Source organism: Bremia lactucae, linkage group LG16 (genome assembly GCF_004359215.1).
Source record: "Bremia lactucae strain SF5 linkage group LG16, whole genome shotgun sequence".
Classification (NCBI taxonomy): domain Eukaryota; phylum Oomycota; class Peronosporomycetes; order Peronosporales; family Peronosporaceae; genus Bremia; species Bremia lactucae.
The window spans coordinates 653,279-670,439 of NC_090625.1; the positions used below are offsets into that span (position 1 = coordinate 653,279).

Genomic DNA, 17,161 nt, shown 5'->3' on the forward strand with positions numbered 1-17,161 from the left:
GTTGAGAGCCTTGCTGATTAAGCACGGCTACCTTCTCCTTCGCCTCGTCAAGTTCATGCTGTATTAAATTGGCGATGGCTGAATGGAGGGTATCTCTGTCCAAACCGGTCAGCATGGTCAAGATGGCATCGCTCCCTACGGTCGAACTCATTCGTTCGACCGCACTGCTTTCTATGTCACTTAGAAAGGAGTAGCTATCACTCGAATCGTGATGCGTATTTCCATTATCATTTCACATGTCCATGTTAGATGATTGGAACTGTGGTCCTTGGACGGACTAGTAAGTGCTACCAGGTGTAACGAGGCACTACGACTTGTACTGCTTTAGTACAAGTCCACTTCGCACTGCCTCAGTGCGAGTGGTGCCTCACGTCACTTCACGTACACTAGTACGTACAGAGGAAGTCTTCTTCTTAAAACACTTGCTTTAAAGAGGGTTAAATGAAAATTGTATCAATATAATTAAGTTCTTTTAGTATATCTACTTAATACTAACCTCGTTATAAACTAATACAAAATATGTAATAAAGTCTTATCTGACGTTCTCTTTGCGCGCGTCCAGCGCTGACTGGACCGCGGAAAAAGTTAATATAATGGTCTATATCTACCAATTGAATAGCCTTTAGAATATTACCATGTAAAGTAATATTCTCCAAAGATTATCTACCTTTTAGATAATATATTATTTTACAACCTGAAAGCGTTAATTACATGTAACGATACACCCCGTTACAGGGACGGCGCAGGACGATCGCAAAGTAATTATGTATCGTACCATTCGTTTCCTCAATTATGATAAAAACTTTAAAACTTACGCATCATGCAGCTATTCCAAGTGTTTTTTTTTAGTAGCTCTAAGACTGTGAATTGTGGTGTTCAAACACTCTTGCTTAACGTACGTTTGATGAGCTGGTGCCATTTTTCGCGCCTACACATGCAACAGACTTTCTAAGAAGCATAGTGACATGTGCATAGCTAAGTCCAATGCTTGTAACGGTATTACGAGGTGGCTTTGCTTTGGGAAACCAGATAAAATCGGGGTGGTTGTTCTCCGACTCGTAGACCCATTCTCCTCCAATAATTATTCCACGGGCGTCTAGCTCCAGCAGGTACGTATAGTACGCGCCAGTTGTATATTCATCGACTTGGCCGGACTGCACTAGACCACCGTCCGTATACGTCTCATAGACCCACGAGAGTCGGGTCTTCATGTACACAATGCTCCTGGCCGCGACATTCCAGGGATATCTCTTTAGTCCATAGAATGTCTGAGCAGCTTCTTGTAACGACAGTGCCGTCGTCTCATATACTTTAAATCCACGCACAGGCTGGTTCCACACCTCGACACCGGCCGTGACATCAACAATGAACGTCGTATTGAGCGTACCAAGTAAATTAGCCACCACGATGTGGAAAAAGGCAGGATTGAGGTCCCGATGTGCACCGTTGACGTGACGGCCGTACGTATCGATTGAATCGGGACCACCATTGAAACGGGTGCCCGTGAATACTGTCGCAATTAAAGCATCATCGTAGACGTTCGTTAAAAGAGCTTTGAGATCCGTTGGTTGAAAAATCACACCGCGGTGAGTCACCGCACACTGTGGCTCGGGTTCAAGCATAGCGGCGGGTGCCCAGGCGTGGCAAATGCCGTACCACGTCGGGATGCAATACCCAGATCTCTTGCCCGTTCGAATAGCACACGAGCTGTTGTCTTTAAGAGAAGAGCAATCGCGATCGGATACACACCTTCGTCGGTGACTCATCGAATCAATGCCATTGGTTTGCGATACTTTGTTCATAAAGGCATTAACGTCAAGACCAAAAGCCTTGGCGTACTTTTCCGCGGCACTCGGCTGACCACGATTATACTTTACATTGATACTATCCTCGGAAGTAGGCCAGTACGGACCCGGCCATGGTATTGGTGAACGGGAACCTGTAGTCGGGAGTTTGGCTAGAACCCTCTCCATGGTGACGCCAAAGTGGGTTTCAAGCTTTGCTATGTCATTGTGTGTCTTTGCCTCGAGCTTTCGATGTGGGCCCAACTTCTCGCCAAGGGATCGGTTGGTACCCGGTGTGTTGACCTTGTTCGGAGCTTCCGAGTCCATCACACACTGTGATTTTGTCGCATTCACGCTCATTGTCGTGTACACATCTTGGTTGGCATTTAGTGGTGTAGACTCAGTTAGAATCGCCTTGCCGATAAGGGTCGAAAGAGCTTCTATAGGAGCCCTCGATGAGTTGGCCAGAAGCTCCGTGTACATAACGGCCACGGTCGAGATCATCGTGAGATCTAATAGCGTAGGATTAGACTGTACTGTGATGGCACAGTCAGATTCAGCAAAAAGTCCACCGCGAGCTGGGAACTTGCTGCTGATCATATCGGTGGTGTTGGCTATAGTTACAGGATCGTAGTCGAGCGAAGTAGCCGAGATCTGATAGCGATGCAATCCTACGAGAGCCAAAGCCACTGGCATGAAGTGCGTGAGAACCATGCAAGACAGGATAGATTGAAGAATAAAATGTCTTTAGTAGCGAAGCTTACTCATGGAATGCACGAATCCAGTGCACGACAGCCTGGTCTCGGCGAAAGAGTGAAGCGTTTATTGAGGACCTTATCATTTTCGTCTGAACCGATTGTAAACCAAATGGGTGCATTGATACTTTGGATAATTGAAGGTGGCGGATAAGCAAAGGATGTAATGCAACGTTTGAACAGGCGAAGGGGTAATGCTAGTTGAAGGTGCTATCGTCACCGAAAAAGTCAAGTGCGATGTGACGGGCTGAAAACGCATGCTGACAGGCAACATTTTCGATTTCATTAAGTCCTTCTCGGTATGAGCCTCACAGCTTATCGAGTTAGGACAGTAAGGCCTTGCTTTTGATCTTTGTACATTGGACAAAGATAAGAGATCTAGTTGCATGTGATTATTTCGTCGCGAGATATTGTCAAAGGAATTAGCTAGGTGTAATCACCCAATTTAAAGACCCCTCAGAATAAAAATGTCAACATTTGAATTTAATGCACTTAGTGTATGTGTAATATCGCCTATTCTGAAAACTGTCCGTGCACTCACCACACTCGGCTACATTTATCAAGACTACCGATTGGTATATAATCTCTTTCAGATAAATTTGTTGCGGTTTGGTCGCTTAATGTAAGAGCATTCAGATGGTGCACTTAATGGGAACGATATTAAAGCAAAGGGACCAACTGTTTCAATTTATAAGCCTTTCTTCCACCTGAAACCAATACAGATACATCAGTCATGTAAGACTGGGCAGATTATTCGGGCATTATTGCCCTGGCTTTTGTCAAAGACATTTGTTATTAGGGTTATATCGGAATCACGTTCATAGGGATCCACCGAAAAGAGCTGGAACGAGAGACATGAGAGACGACAGATGGAGAACAGCCACAAGCTCGGGATACTACCAAAAAAATTGACAGCCGTCTTGCACAGTGATATGAGCAGCAACGTTTAAATTGGCGTTTGTCTATAGAAATTGCTTCTCGTTAAGAGTTAAGGAGTACAATATACACTACTTTCCAATAATATCTGCTTTTGTTTACGTAGACAAAGCATGCTAAGTATGATGTCTTAATTATGTGGAGCTGGCGTACCCTGAAAAGTTCCTCCGGCAAGCTCAACGTTGGAGTCAATTTTGTAGCCTTTAAAATACCACAACTATTTTCTCCTTTATATTCGTCGCAATTTTTTTTAATCCATTAAAGTAAAAGAAGCGCTATGCTGAGACACATGTCTTTCTTATGTAAGCATCTTTTCGTATAGTCTTCTAAAAAGTCTTCTGGTCCCACTTTCAAACAAAACTGGTATTTAAACAGGGCCTATGTCTTGTGGGCGGGCATTCATGCGCTCACATTGCGTCAAAAATCAAGATTATACACTCAAAACGGACTTGACCGTGTTATTACATATGATTTGGCAAAAAATACTTTTTGAGCTTTAAACTTTTTTTGACAAGTTATATCAAGTATGGTACTACTCCCCCAACTAAGGCGTCTGTACATCGAGGCAACCCACGATACTGAGTCGCCTCCTAGCAATGCTCGCAACGACTTAGCCGCTAGCAATGATGTGGATGTTGTCTCCCAGTCCAGGCTGGTCTGTACGGGAAATGATTGCTCGAAACTTGAACTCGATTCGAGTGCTGAGAAAGGTTTGTCTAAAATTGAACAGATTACTGAACCATCGCTAGAGACTGGAGGGGCTGGACACTGGAGACCAGCAGATAATTGAACCATTGAGGCGGTGGTACGAAAAGGATTAAATTCTTTGGGAGGGAGTGCGTCAATGATACCGACCGTGCGCGCCACTAAGATTGATGGTGATTGCGGCACACAATGGGTTGATGATGGCACCATAGTAGACATTGCATTGCATATCTGGTTCAATTGCCACCACGTACATACTATCTTTAACAATACGATGCAAGCCGAAGCCAATCTGAGGTTTATACACGCCCCAGTCCGCTTTCGACAAGCTAAACGACACCTCCTTCGAATCCCCTGCTACAGCTCCATACTTAAATTGCTGGGGCATCATCACGGCTCCTTCGAAGTAACTAGCACCATGAACTGAATTGATGCCAAAGATGATGGAATGACCTTTCGTTTCTTCTATTGTGATCTGTTTGATACGATTAAGAAGCGCCCGAAATTCAGACGCGTTGTAGCCATAGCGACCATTAATTTGGCCTTCTTCTCAGTGCGTGTTGTGGTATGACCCAACGTACTGCTAGGCATATTTACGACCTAAAATCCTGTCAAAATTGTTACGATGAAAAAGTGATTTACTTGCTATAAGGCATGGGTCGGGTTGGCTACAAGAAGTTTGGTAAACTTTATTTGAAATTTATAATGCATCTGCGAAATGCCGAGCGAAGCCTGATTTATATTCAAACCAGATGGCCGCAGTAGTAATTAAAGGGGTTCGATAGCAGAGGAGACAACTTGTAGTCAAGGGGTAAATTGGAAAGTATATTAGTCGTTAGAAAACTTGCACATGCATTCAGCTACGCGTTCGTAGAAGCACTACGATGGTCTCACCTGGGTCGTTTCTCTCTTCATATAACCGACTGCTGAGGTTTCACTTTCTGTGTCCGTTTTAAAACGATTACACTCAAACGTCATAAAGATGTTTGAGCGTACACAAAATGTCCAACATCAACACTCCTCCTCGACTAGAATTCTCCAATGTTTGTCTTTGCCACGAGAAACTTGAATTTGCTGGTCGAAATCGCCTTAGTCAGAAAATCGGCGAGCTGTGACTTGGTTTCAATATACTCCAGTTGAATCACTTTCGCCTTGACTTGGTCGCGAACAAAATGATAGCGTATATCAATGTGCTTCGCTCGACTTTGATATCCTTCGTTTTTCGCAATAGCAATAGCGCTCTGGTTGTCTTCATACACGACGACTGGAGCGTCAATTTTGACCTTCATCTCCATCAATAAACTCTTGGTCCACAAAATCTCTTGAATGCACAACGAAAGTGCCACATATTCAGCTTCAGCAGTACTTAGTGATACACTGCCTTGAAGCTTCGACTTGAAAATGACTGGAGCGCCATTGACCATCACCATGACTCCAGATGTCGAACGTCGATTATCTTTGTCACTGCCCCAATCTGCATCGCTAAAAGCATTCATCTTAAGGTCACCTTGTTTACTACGATAGCAAATTCCGTGCGTCGCAGTCGACTTTAGGTAGCGCAGCACACGAATGGCTGCGTTCCAGTGTTCTTCACTTGGATTTTCCAAATGACGACTCAGCCGACCCACTGCAAACGCAATATCGGGTCTTGTACCTGTCGCCACATATAGAAGTGATCCGACCAGTGATCGATAGGGTCGATTCTCCATCTTCGGGTCCTTTTCCATGCACTTGAGCATGACTTGACCTTCCACACTTGGGTTGTTGACCGATTTCGCTCCAACTTGGTTAAATTTGATGACCATTCTGTCAATGCACGCACCTTGGCTAATCTTGAGCTTCTTTGCCTGCTGTGCATACTCCACCTCAATGCCGAGAATAAATCTCACACTGCCTAGCGTCTTTAACTTGAAATGACCTTGAAGTTCATCGGCAATTTTGTCAACCAAACTAGCAGAAGTACCTCCAATCAGCATATCGTCGACATACAACGTTACGTAAATCCACGATCCGTGTCCATATTGACGAACGAAAACGCACGGGTCTGTAACACATGGCACAAAACCCATGTTTCGAAACACGTTTGAAATCGTCTTGAACCATGTTGCAGCAGCCTGTTTTAAACCATACAAGCTTCTGTTGAGCTTCAAAACTTGACTCGGGTCCATGTCGATGCCCTGAGGCGTAGAAATGTATACATCTTCTTCCAAAACGCCATTTAGGAAGGCTGTGTCGACATCGTATTGGCGTATTGTCATGCCGAAATGACAACACACGGCAAGAAATACACGAACAGAGTTCATGTTTGCGACCGGTGAATACGTCTCGTAGTAATCCACACCAAGGGTTTGACGATACCCTAAAGCAACAAGCCGTGCCTTAAATCGATCAACTTCTCCATGCTCATTTCGCTTAATGGCAAAAACCCACTTGGTTCCAATCACCTTAAGACCAGGAGTTTTGTTCACCGGACTCCATGTCTTCTTCTGAATAAGTGCATTTAATTCAGACTTGATCGCATTCTTCCACATCTTGGATTGAGGAGAACAAATCGCATCATGGTATGTAAGTGGGGCCTCCAGAGCTGCATTTGCTTGCTCATAGTCGATGCGATATCGTTTTGGTGCTCGATCTACCTGGTTGACATCACGTACAGGTACGATAGCATCAGAATGATTCAGTGGAATTAAAGCTTGAGAATTCGAACTGGGTGTCGGTGTCAACACAGTCGGTTCATTGTGTCCGCCATATCGAGATGGTACCATCTCCGAGCAATCAGTGATATTGTTCAGTCCACCTCTGGGCACAATGGCCTGCTCTGTATCTATATCCACATCAACCGGCTCCATGCTAACGTCATCTATATCAAAAGCGGGATCCGGACAGACAGAGATATCTGGACATGGACTCATAGAGTCAAATTCGCTAGGGGGTGAAATTGGGCGAGTGCCAATTTGGTCCACCTCCATAGGTTCTTGTCTATTGTCCGTTGACGTATAGGGCAATTGTACCTGCAACTCATCGTCATCGTCATGGTGATCCATATGTTGAGTGACATCTTGGCCACTAACAACTTCCACAAATTTAGACTTAGGCAGCTCTTGAAACACCACAGACCTCGTAATTTCCAGCCGCTTAGAATCATAGTTCCAAACACGGTAGCCCTTTACGCCCTGTGCGTAGCCCAAAAGCATACATCGAAATGCCTTTTTATCTAGCTTTTGTCGTTTGGCTTTATCAATGTGTGCATACCCTTGCGATCCAAAGACACGCAAATACGACAAGTCCGGCTTTGATTTAAAGCAAACTTCAAACGGAGTCTTTGTCGGGTGAGAAGCACATGTAACACGATTCGTAATGAATATCGCAGTGTTCATGGCTTCAGCCCACCATTTCTTCTCAACCTGCATGTGATTAAGCAGTGAACGTGTTCGCTCCGTCAGCGTCCGATTCATCCTCTCAGCCATTCCATTTTGCTGTGGAGAATACGGAACTGTCGTTTGATGTATGATCCCAGCATTCCTGCACACTTGATTGAAGCGCTTGTTAATGTATTCGCCACCATTATCGGTGCGAATACACTTTATCTTAGCTGACAATTGATTTTCCATCATCATCTTGTACTCGATAAACGTATCGACAACTTCCGACTTATGCGCGATGTAGTATGCGACTACGTATCGGGAAAAATCATCAAGAAATGTAACAACAAATCTTGCTCCTCCCTGCGACTTGGTCTCCATTGGACCCATTACGTCGCTGTGAATTAGTTGTAGCAGAGAAGTCGTCTTCACTTCACCGTAACTAGACTTCGGAAAAGTCTTAACCAATGACTTGCCGGTCACACAACCTTCACATATGTCATCGTGATGATTGACATCATCAGACACCTCTGTCATCTTGAAACCTTCAACAGAATTTTGGAGGGTTTTCAATGCCTTCATTGGCAAATGTCCCAGTCGAGCATGCCATATGAATGGACTCACAGGCTTGGCAACGCTTAACTCTTGACATGTCTTTGCAGACTCAACTTTTTCATACTCCAGAATGAACAATTTCCCCTTCTGAGTCACTTGAGTCACCACTTCGTGTTGGTTTCTGATCTCGCATATGTTTTTCTGGAACGTTATATGTAGTCCTTTCGCAGACAATGCAGAAATCGACAGAAGTTTACGATCCAATCCTGGAACGTAGAGCACGTCTTCGATACGTATAGGCTTCTGATTCTTCAATACAACTCGAATCGTCCCAACTCCTGCGGCCCTCACTGTTTCTCCATTCGCAATTGATATGTCAACTACTCTATCAAGTAATCGAACTTCCACAAACTCTTCCTTGAACGGGCACATGTGGCTACTTGCACCACTGTCAAGTAGCCACCCTTCACCCTCTTGTTCACTCACCGTGAACGCTTGTTCTTCATTCTGTTTCTTTTCAGAATTTTTCCAGCAATCTTGTTTCTTGTGACCTTTCTTGCCACAGATGTAACACGTCCCGGTAAACTTGTTTCTTGTTTCCTTCGACCGAAAGACTTTGCCCTTGACGCTTCTTGTAGCCTTTAATGCAAGTTCTTTCTTGTCCTTGCGAACGATTCCTTCGTTCTCGCGACGAAGCATCTCCTTGGCCATGAACAGATCTATATCCGTCACGTTCTCGATGATCTTGACGATCTGGTCGTACTCTTCGGACAGACTTCCTAGCAGGATAACGAGCTGTTCATCTCGCGATACTTCGTCTCCGATTGCTTGCATCGACAAGCATAGCTCATCAAACTTAAGGAAGTGTTCCATCACACTAACACCTTTCTGCATCTTGAAATCATGTAGTTGCCGACGCATCTGGACTCGATTGTGAATGCTTCGACGAAGAAAGAAGCTCTTCAAAATCTCCCATGCCTCTGCAGTAGACTCTGCCGATCGAACCATGGATTGAAGACTTGGACTGATCATCGTGCACACATTTGCAAAAGCCTTCATGTCATTGACTTTCCAGGCGGCCGCATTAACGTCGCCTTTACCCGGACACTCCGTCGTGAAGAGGTGCTCCAGCAAACCTTTCTTTGCGAGCTTCATTCGAGTGTTAAACTCCCACACAAAATAATTGTCTTCATTTAGAATGGTGTTTGCCTCCATCGTACTTGGGCTCATAACCTAAAGGGGTTCGATAGCAGAGGAGACAACTTGTAGTCAAGGGGTAAATTGGAAAGTATATTAGTCGTTAGAAAACTTGCACATGCATTCAGCTACGCGTTCGTAGAAGCACTACGATGGTCTCACCTGGGTCGTTTCTCTCTTCATATAACCGACTGCTGAGGTTTCACTTTCTGTGTCCGTTTTAAAACGATTACACTCAAACGTCATAAAGATGTTTGAGCGTACACAAAATGTCCAACATCAACAGTAATTGACACTGCCTTCAGGTGTTTTCTGATGCTGATATGAAGGGTAGGCGAACGGGCGGATTAATCTGATCTAAAATATTTAAAAAAAGGAGACCTATCCACTCGGCTCCTTAGTAAAAAGTTACAAACAATATTTGAGGAGCAAAGTCTATTTTCAGTCGAAACTTAGTCAAGATGTAAGTATTTTTGATACCTTCTGCACGTAATTCTACTAAGGGTATAGTCACGATTGTCCCGTTACATAAATATTGTTTCCTATAAGAGGAAATGATAAATATTAATTTATATGGGAGGAAACGAATAAATTATTATTTATTAATTTTGACTTATTAGTTCCAATATCAGCAAATTTGGTTATATTGACGCAATAAGACATTAGTTATATTGATTGGTTGATTTAAGTTTAAATCAACCCCGCCAATCGCTACAAGACACGATCAGTCGTCGCGCGAGGAGGCGCATGCACAGCTACTTATTAATATATAAAAGCCAGTACATAGAAGACGTTACACCTTGTTGGGTCGAATGTACGTTCCATCCAACGTGAAGATGTTGATGAAGAAGGAGGGAGCTTTCAAGCCCCTCAAGAAGGCTACCACGCTATGCGTGAAAGGTTCATTCATCTGAGTTACCTCGAATGGAGAGCGGTCGAACGCATGGCCAGCCGTTGGCGCCGTGCTGTTCACTCTACAAAGAGGTGATCAATATGTGGCTATAATATGTGATTAACGACCTTGCTTCACCAGCAAGGCTCTCAATACGCTGAGAGGTAGAGAGAACAAGGAGCTCAACAGTTTGAACTGTTGAGACAGCAGCATTTACATGCAACTGGCGAGCCGACGCATGCCCGTCGATCCGAAAGCTTGAAGATACATATCTCCAAGCTCAAGGCAGAAAAAGTGCAAAGGTGACTCATGGACGGAGTGATTCTAAGAATTAATCTGTGAATAATGTTAGCGTTAACGGTAACATGGATAAACGGAAGAGAGTCCGCAACGCTTTGCGGTTCGCTTTCGAAAATAAGCCCTGGTTGCCCTCTAAGAGCAACTTATGTCGTTGGTCTGGTATGACCAACGATCGCTACAAAATTCTGCTATTCCACTCATCCAGGCTTCACAAGATGGGTGAGGCTGAGACTAAATTCTGCCTTTTTCTGGAATCGATGGTACACATGTAAGCGGGCAAAGGATGTCGCTTCTTTGTTCCAAGCTTGGAAAGCACTTGTACAAATGTGCAAAGCATAGACCGCGAGGCCTGGCTTGAAAGCCTGGATGCTTTCTGCGACCGGTTCGAAAGATGGACCGTAGTCGGTGCACGCTACAAGCTATCACCGTTGTCTAAAGATGCAGGTTTACCTCGTCCCGAAGTGACCTTTACGATCACCTCGTTCCAGATTATCCATTCTGACATCACCAGAGTTATCATCGTCCATGGAGTCATCACAAGATGACTCCGCTCAAAAAGTTCTGACGAGGAATTGAACAAACTTCTTCATCACCTCTTCGGTTGTCGCGTTATCACTCGTAGGGTTAATGGATGTGGATCCGGGTGAATCGGGGCCTTTACAGTAACCACTGAGTCGGGCGACGACGACGTCTCATGCCAACCACATAAAATGGGGTTGTAGGTGACTTGGACCAGTCACCTCCAATTGGAGTAGGAGGTGACGCACTCCCCACATTAGTATCATTAGCGTCTACTGAAACATTTGCATCGCTAGCAGCAGTACTGAGCCGCGCAACTGCCAGCTTTGCGGATTTACTGGCAACGCGCACGGGTTTTGAAACCATGCGTATATGAAAGTTGGAATTAAAAAAACAAGTGCTAAATTACAGAAAAAAACACAATAGTACTCTCTGTAACTTTAGAAATGCCACTAAAGTGACTGTCGTTTAAGAAGTGATATTACGGGGGTCCCGTTACACAAATAGTATTTCCTATGAGAGGAAATATATAAAGAAGTACAAAGTTATTATCTTTTATACCTTTTGACTTAAAATTTTTGATATTATCAAATGTGTTATTATTAACGCAATAAGACATCAGTTCAATTGATTGATTAATTTAAGTTTAAATCAACTTCACCACTCTTTACAAGACACGATTAGGCGTCGCGCAAGGAGGTGCATTGCATATTTATTTATCAATATATTAAAACCAGTAGATAGAAGATCATTATAAAAGAACTATATTTAATACAGTTTTACTTTCACCTTATTTTAAAGCCTTAAAATTATCTCTTAGTAGCTAAGAACTCTTAGCTTCATAGCTTCTTTCAACCTTTTCTGCACGTCATGTTCGTGAAGTAATCGAGGCATTTCACCTCCACTGTAACCAGTGCAGGTTGACTAGTATTGTCGTCAGTACTAGCAAACGGTGCCCCATCACTCACACCATATTTAATATCACCATCCCGTCGTTTGTTGTAATCAAACAAAAACTACAGATTTATGAAAACATAAACTATTTTTGCGGATTGTGTCATTTCAATGTATCGCAAAATTAGCGTTATTTTATGAAAATCTTTTTTAGAACCCCCATTTAGCCTTTGATACACCCCCTAATTGATATTAAAGATTCGCTTTAGCCATATACCCTAATTATCTTCCTCTGTATCGATGAAAGTAAGGTGTAATGGGCGTGACTGCCCGTGGGCACATAAAAAACGTATTTGAGTTTGGCTCTGTTAAATGTACTTCTTTTAACAAGTGAGAAAGGGCCATGAGCGCCCGCACTTGATTGGCAAATCATAAAAAAATCGAGGACGAAAAGAAGATGAGCTTTGAATAGGCGACAAAAATCGGAGGCGCACTCTTGATCATGCATAGTAGTTAGTGTTAGGACGTTCATTTTTGCGCAGCAGGAGGCAGGTGACTTTAAACACGATACTCGACAAATCCACACTCAAACAATTGGATCTTGGGAACCTTGAAGTGGGTAGAGAAAATATTGCCACCATTTTAGAGGCTGTCAGAGAACGTTACAACATGGTGAAACCTCGCCAACAAGAAACTATAATAGGGCAGCTATGAGAAATTGCAGTCATGGATGATGTGGCTCCAAGAAATCCTGTCCCCAACGTACTCGTGGTAGCCCAACTGGATCTAGACCTTCACAAAATAGTTTTGTGGATGACTCATCAACGCAACGCGATCCATCTGGATCTGGATTGTTCAAGCAGCGGTTCGTTCAAGACTGCAAGACTTTGCAGTATTTGCAGGAATTCAGGTCACAACGTCCGCAGGTATTCCCAACGCCCAAATTTGGCTCGTAAATAAGTCCTTTATATCCACCCCATCAACTTGCCATTTCCACCCCATCATTTGTTATTTTCACCCGTAATTCGTTATTTCCACCCTATTTGTTATTTTCGCCCACGCAAATAAATATACGAAGCGCAATACATGAGGCTTCCGATTGGCTAAATCAGAATCAAGTTGGCAGCGACGGTAAAATTTTTTGCATGGGGTGGAAATGAAAAATAGTGGGGTGGAAATGAAAATGGTGGGGTGGGGATAATATTTCCCTTCATTAATTATTGGTGTAGGCGGGCACGTCTTAATGCGGCCACGCTCTAATTAAGCACACACCCTAGCACAGCGAGGAAACGTTTGACAGTCTACTCTCGTGTGCCGTGAGGTAGTTGTGGTGGGCGCCTTAGCGACCTCACATAACGCACTAAGTTCGACGAGTGCAGCGGTAATTACACAACGCTCGAGGCCCCTATTTGATGAAGTCAGCGGTCTATATGCAGTATTTGTGGACGTGATGAAGGCCAATCCCGGCGAGGGTCGCTTGATTCCTGACTTCACTCCATTCAAGTGAGGTGTACCAGGGCATTGGACCAATTTGTTGTCAACAAGATGGAATTGATTTTAAGTTCAAATTTTTCATGGTTACCGTGGGGCGGTTAGATTTCCCCCGCTCGGCCAGGGCAGATTGTTAAATAGGTCTACCTCATCGGGTGCAACATGAAAAGGCATGGGACCGAGCGTTTCAACAAGCATTTAAAGACCAGTACCTTACGATTAGGGCATTTCTAGAGATCATCCAAAAGTATATATATGTATGGATAAAGGCGCCTATTTTAAATCAGTGGTGAGCCAAGGCTTGAAGGCAGCCACCGGGAGCTTTCCTGTCCCATTGCGACAAAAGTGTTCACCATATATGTTCAATCCAGCAAGGTACCAGCCGAAAAACATAATAGAGCTTACACTCGTACGCGAAGTTTCTCACAAGCGGACTTTTGGACATTCTTTCGGGGGTGAACCGCAGAGGAGTGGACAATTATTGCGGGCTTGGCGGAAGGGTGTATCGCAAGTCAACAAATCCCGTCTTCATATAAAGTATAATGAATAGCACAAAGCGAATTCGGCTGTATAACATAATTCAATTACAAGGGGAAGGAGAACTTATTATGACTTTACATTTGACGGTACTTTGTTAGTCAGCAAGGTGCCAATACTGGTTGTATACGCCAAATTGACAAAGTTATTTCTACGGCACCTAAGTACCAGCAGGTGGATATCCCGTTTGAAGGCGAAGGTATTCATTAGCTATTCCGCTTCGGCTACATTAAGGAACAGTATAAGACCGGCAGCGCGGTCTGGATGGTCATCAAATGAAATGGCAGGAAGAGTATACGGTCTGCATTCGGAATCTAAGCCGATTCTACGACATCGATAAGCTTATGTCTTTCCTTCGCAACATCATCCAGACGCCGTGTCAGGTGGAAAAAATAAATACATGTACGCCGGCGTTTCGAACATTGACAATATAAATACGCAATTTCAGTTAGCGGGCTACCCGATTTTTCTCCAAGGAGTGGTTTGACTATATCGTTTGGTGCCTTTCTAATTTTCTCTTACCCAAACATTGGGCGTCGATTGCAATGTCTCCAATGCGGTAACATCTGTCATTTAACAGCGCGTTGCCGTTTCTCTGCCGCTTAACCTTACGGTCCTGGAGCCATCGTGGTTGCCAAACAGGCTGTTGCCGATTCGGGCGACAACGTCCGATCTTTCGCAAGCCTTAAGGTTCTTGTAATACACGGTGCGAGAGCAGTAAGCCAACCGCCGACTGGCCCAGACGTTCCGAGGCTCACCGAAACCACGGGCCTCAGCTCCTCTACCAGTGTCCAGTATGCATGACTTCCTACAGCGGAAGTACGAACCGGCCAGATGAAAAATCTCGCGTGGATGCTTGAATAGCGATATCAAGAAGCCAAGGAGCTCGGCGCGCCCAGTCGAGAGCTCATCTGTGTGATCTGTGCGAGCTCCATCACAAGCGCAAATTGGGAGACTTTGGCAAGATCGACGATACGTGCAAACTGTGTTTTGGGTTTGTTTGCCACACTTGCAAAATTTCCAAAAAATGAGTTTCGTGACACCGGGTTTGCTGCTGGCCAGACGAAAGGTTACATTCTGCGCAGTTTGCTTAAATGAGCAACAAAGATTTTTGCCAGCGAAGCAGCATGAGTACAAATCCTTTCGTCAGGAAAAAAAAGAAGTTTTACAGTCGATTACGGATTCTACTACGTCGACTGCCAGCTCAGATTAGATCCGGGCCGTGTGTCGGATTTAATGTCGAGGATCGACAAAATCGATCACTTCCTCCATGTTTTGGAGAAGGGACTTGACCACGAGCGCGGCAAGCGTCGCTCGTTGGAGCAGACGGTGCAGGCTCACCATATCGAGCGGTTGAAAGACCGTTCGAAGAGTGCGTACCCCATGTTGGAGTACGAACGGAAATATCATGCTGTTCGCGAGTGAGCTGTCGTCAGCTCATCGTTGTTTCGAGGATATTCGGAACCGGTATGAGAAACTTCAGGTTCAACATGAGAATCTGGTTCGCGATCACAAGAATCTTTTGGGGATTCTTGAAAAGGGTGGTCAATTCCGTCCTCGGAAGAAGCAGGTACTGATGGTACGGGCGGAGTTGACCAACGTAAAACGTAGGATGGGTTCGCATCCTACGTGTCAATTCTATTGTGTACGCATTGCCTCTGCGATGCAATACACGGAAAGGCCCAATGAACTTGGATAGTAGTTTACTGCTACCCACATTAGTGACTAATCGCTTAGGTAGTTATCCGTAGAGAGTAGCACTAGATCATTTATTTTAAATGAATGAACATTTGCTCTTCCATGTTTGTCTGCATTCCGTTTCTGTCGGTCCACTGCGTTAGAAATGGAATCCTGAACGAAACAGATTATTGATTCTGGAGTTAGCAGAATTTCTTCTCCCGACTCATTTGTTTTGTCTTTTTCAGTACGCTTTGTGCGTACTGCCATGAGACCATTCTCGTCTTCGATGTCGATTTCTTCGACATCGACATCACTCGCGTCGTTGTTAACTTCGACGCGTGATGAGCATGAGCCAGAAATGGTTTTGCTCCTGCGAGTCCACCCCCCCCCTTAAACTAGAGGATCCCTCTAATTGGGTGGGTATGCGAGGATGGCGTAAGCCAATCACGAAGAACGGTGTATGCGTTGTAGACGCATGCACCAAATTATTGATGGCGAATTCGACCATCGGTAAAACCTCGCTCTAATTCGGATACGATGAACGAAACCTCGAAGTATCTCTTCGAGGACGCGATTTACGCGTTCTGTTTGACCATCCGCTTCTGGGTGATCGGATGTTGACATAGTCAGCCGTGTTCCGAGAAATTAAAACACGGATTGCCAGAACTACGCTGTGAATCTTGGATCTCTATCCAAGCCCAATTCACAGGGTAACCCATGGGGTTCGAATACCGTGTCAATAAAGACATGGGCACAACCCGGAGCCGTAATCGACTCTGGTACTGCAGCAAGATATACCATCTTGCTGAATCTGTCTACAAAAACAAAGATTCCATTGTTTTTTGTGGTCGTCTTCGGAAATCCGAAGACGAAGTCCATAGATACCGACTTCCAACACTCTGCCGGAAGTGGTAGAGGTTGGAGAGGTGCACCTTTGAAGGGCTAGGCTTCACCCGTTGACATAACTCGCAAGCACGAATGTACTTGCGCACGAACTGATACTGGCGGGGCCAGTAAAAGTCGCGACTTACTGCAAGGTAAGTCTTCTCACGTACGCAATGTCCACTTGTTGGAGCATCGTGACACTCATACATGATGCGCAAGCGCGAATCATTGTGATTTGGACGACGACACGTGGGGTGTCACCGGTAACGGCTGTGTAATACAATAACCGTTACGGGTTATGTATCGATCGGATGACGATCGATATAAAGCCGGTAAATCTGTAAAATATTTATCGGACGGATTCATTAAATGATCCATCAAACACAGAAGGTCCTTATCTTAAGCGTAGGCTTTCTTTATGTCATTAGCTAAGGTTGATGACGGAACACTCGTAGTAAGTGTTGCAACAGTAAGATTATTTTCCCTGTTGGAGTGCACTGCTGACTCAAAATCGGGTCGGCGTGGTAACGCATCAGCGACGACATTAAGTCGTACTGGTTTATATTCGACGGAGAAATTATACTCCGCGAAGAAGGATAGCCACCTCGCCATTCTTTGCGAGTCGTGTGGGCTATTTACAGCCGTGCGTAATGACGCATGGTCCGTATA

At 44.5% G+C, this 17,161-nt stretch overlaps 4 protein-coding genes across 4 annotated transcripts; 2 read left to right on the forward strand and 2 right to left on the reverse strand.

The window, feature by feature from the left end:
• Window positions 1–890: 890 nt before the first annotated feature.
• CCR75_002104 (uncharacterized protein) lies at window positions 891–2,480 on the reverse strand (the record flags this gene model as incomplete). Its single annotated transcript, XM_067960204.1, has 1 exon — window positions 891–2,480. One exon carries the CDS (start codon window positions 2,478–2,480, stop codon window positions 891–893), a length of 1,590 nt encoding a protein of 529 aa, XP_067819404.1.
• A 1,521-nt stretch (window positions 2,481–4,001) lies between these two features.
• On the forward strand, window positions 4,002–4,265 carry CCR75_002103 (uncharacterized protein; the record flags this gene model as incomplete). Its single annotated transcript, XM_067960203.1, has 1 exon — window positions 4,002–4,265. The coding sequence occupies one exon, from the start codon at window positions 4,002–4,004 to the stop codon at window positions 4,263–4,265; it is 264 nt and encodes an 87-aa protein (XP_067819408.1).
• A 51-nt stretch (window positions 4,266–4,316) lies between these two features.
• CCR75_002102 (uncharacterized protein) lies at window positions 4,317–4,571 on the reverse strand (the record flags this gene model as incomplete). Its single annotated transcript, XM_067960202.1, has 1 exon — window positions 4,317–4,571. The coding sequence occupies one exon, from the start codon at window positions 4,569–4,571 to the stop codon at window positions 4,317–4,319; it is 255 nt and encodes an 84-aa protein (XP_067819407.1).
• A 10,156-nt stretch (window positions 4,572–14,727) lies between these two features.
• Window positions 14,728–15,025, forward strand: CCR75_002101 (uncharacterized protein; the record flags this gene model as incomplete). The annotated part of the gene is given in 2 exon segments (XM_067960201.1): window positions 14,728–14,775; window positions 14,792–15,025. The coding sequence occupies 2 exon segments, from the start codon at window positions 14,728–14,730 to the stop codon at window positions 15,023–15,025; spliced, it is 282 nt and encodes a 93-aa protein (XP_067819406.1).
• Between the last annotated feature and the right edge of the window lie 2,136 nt (window positions 15,026–17,161).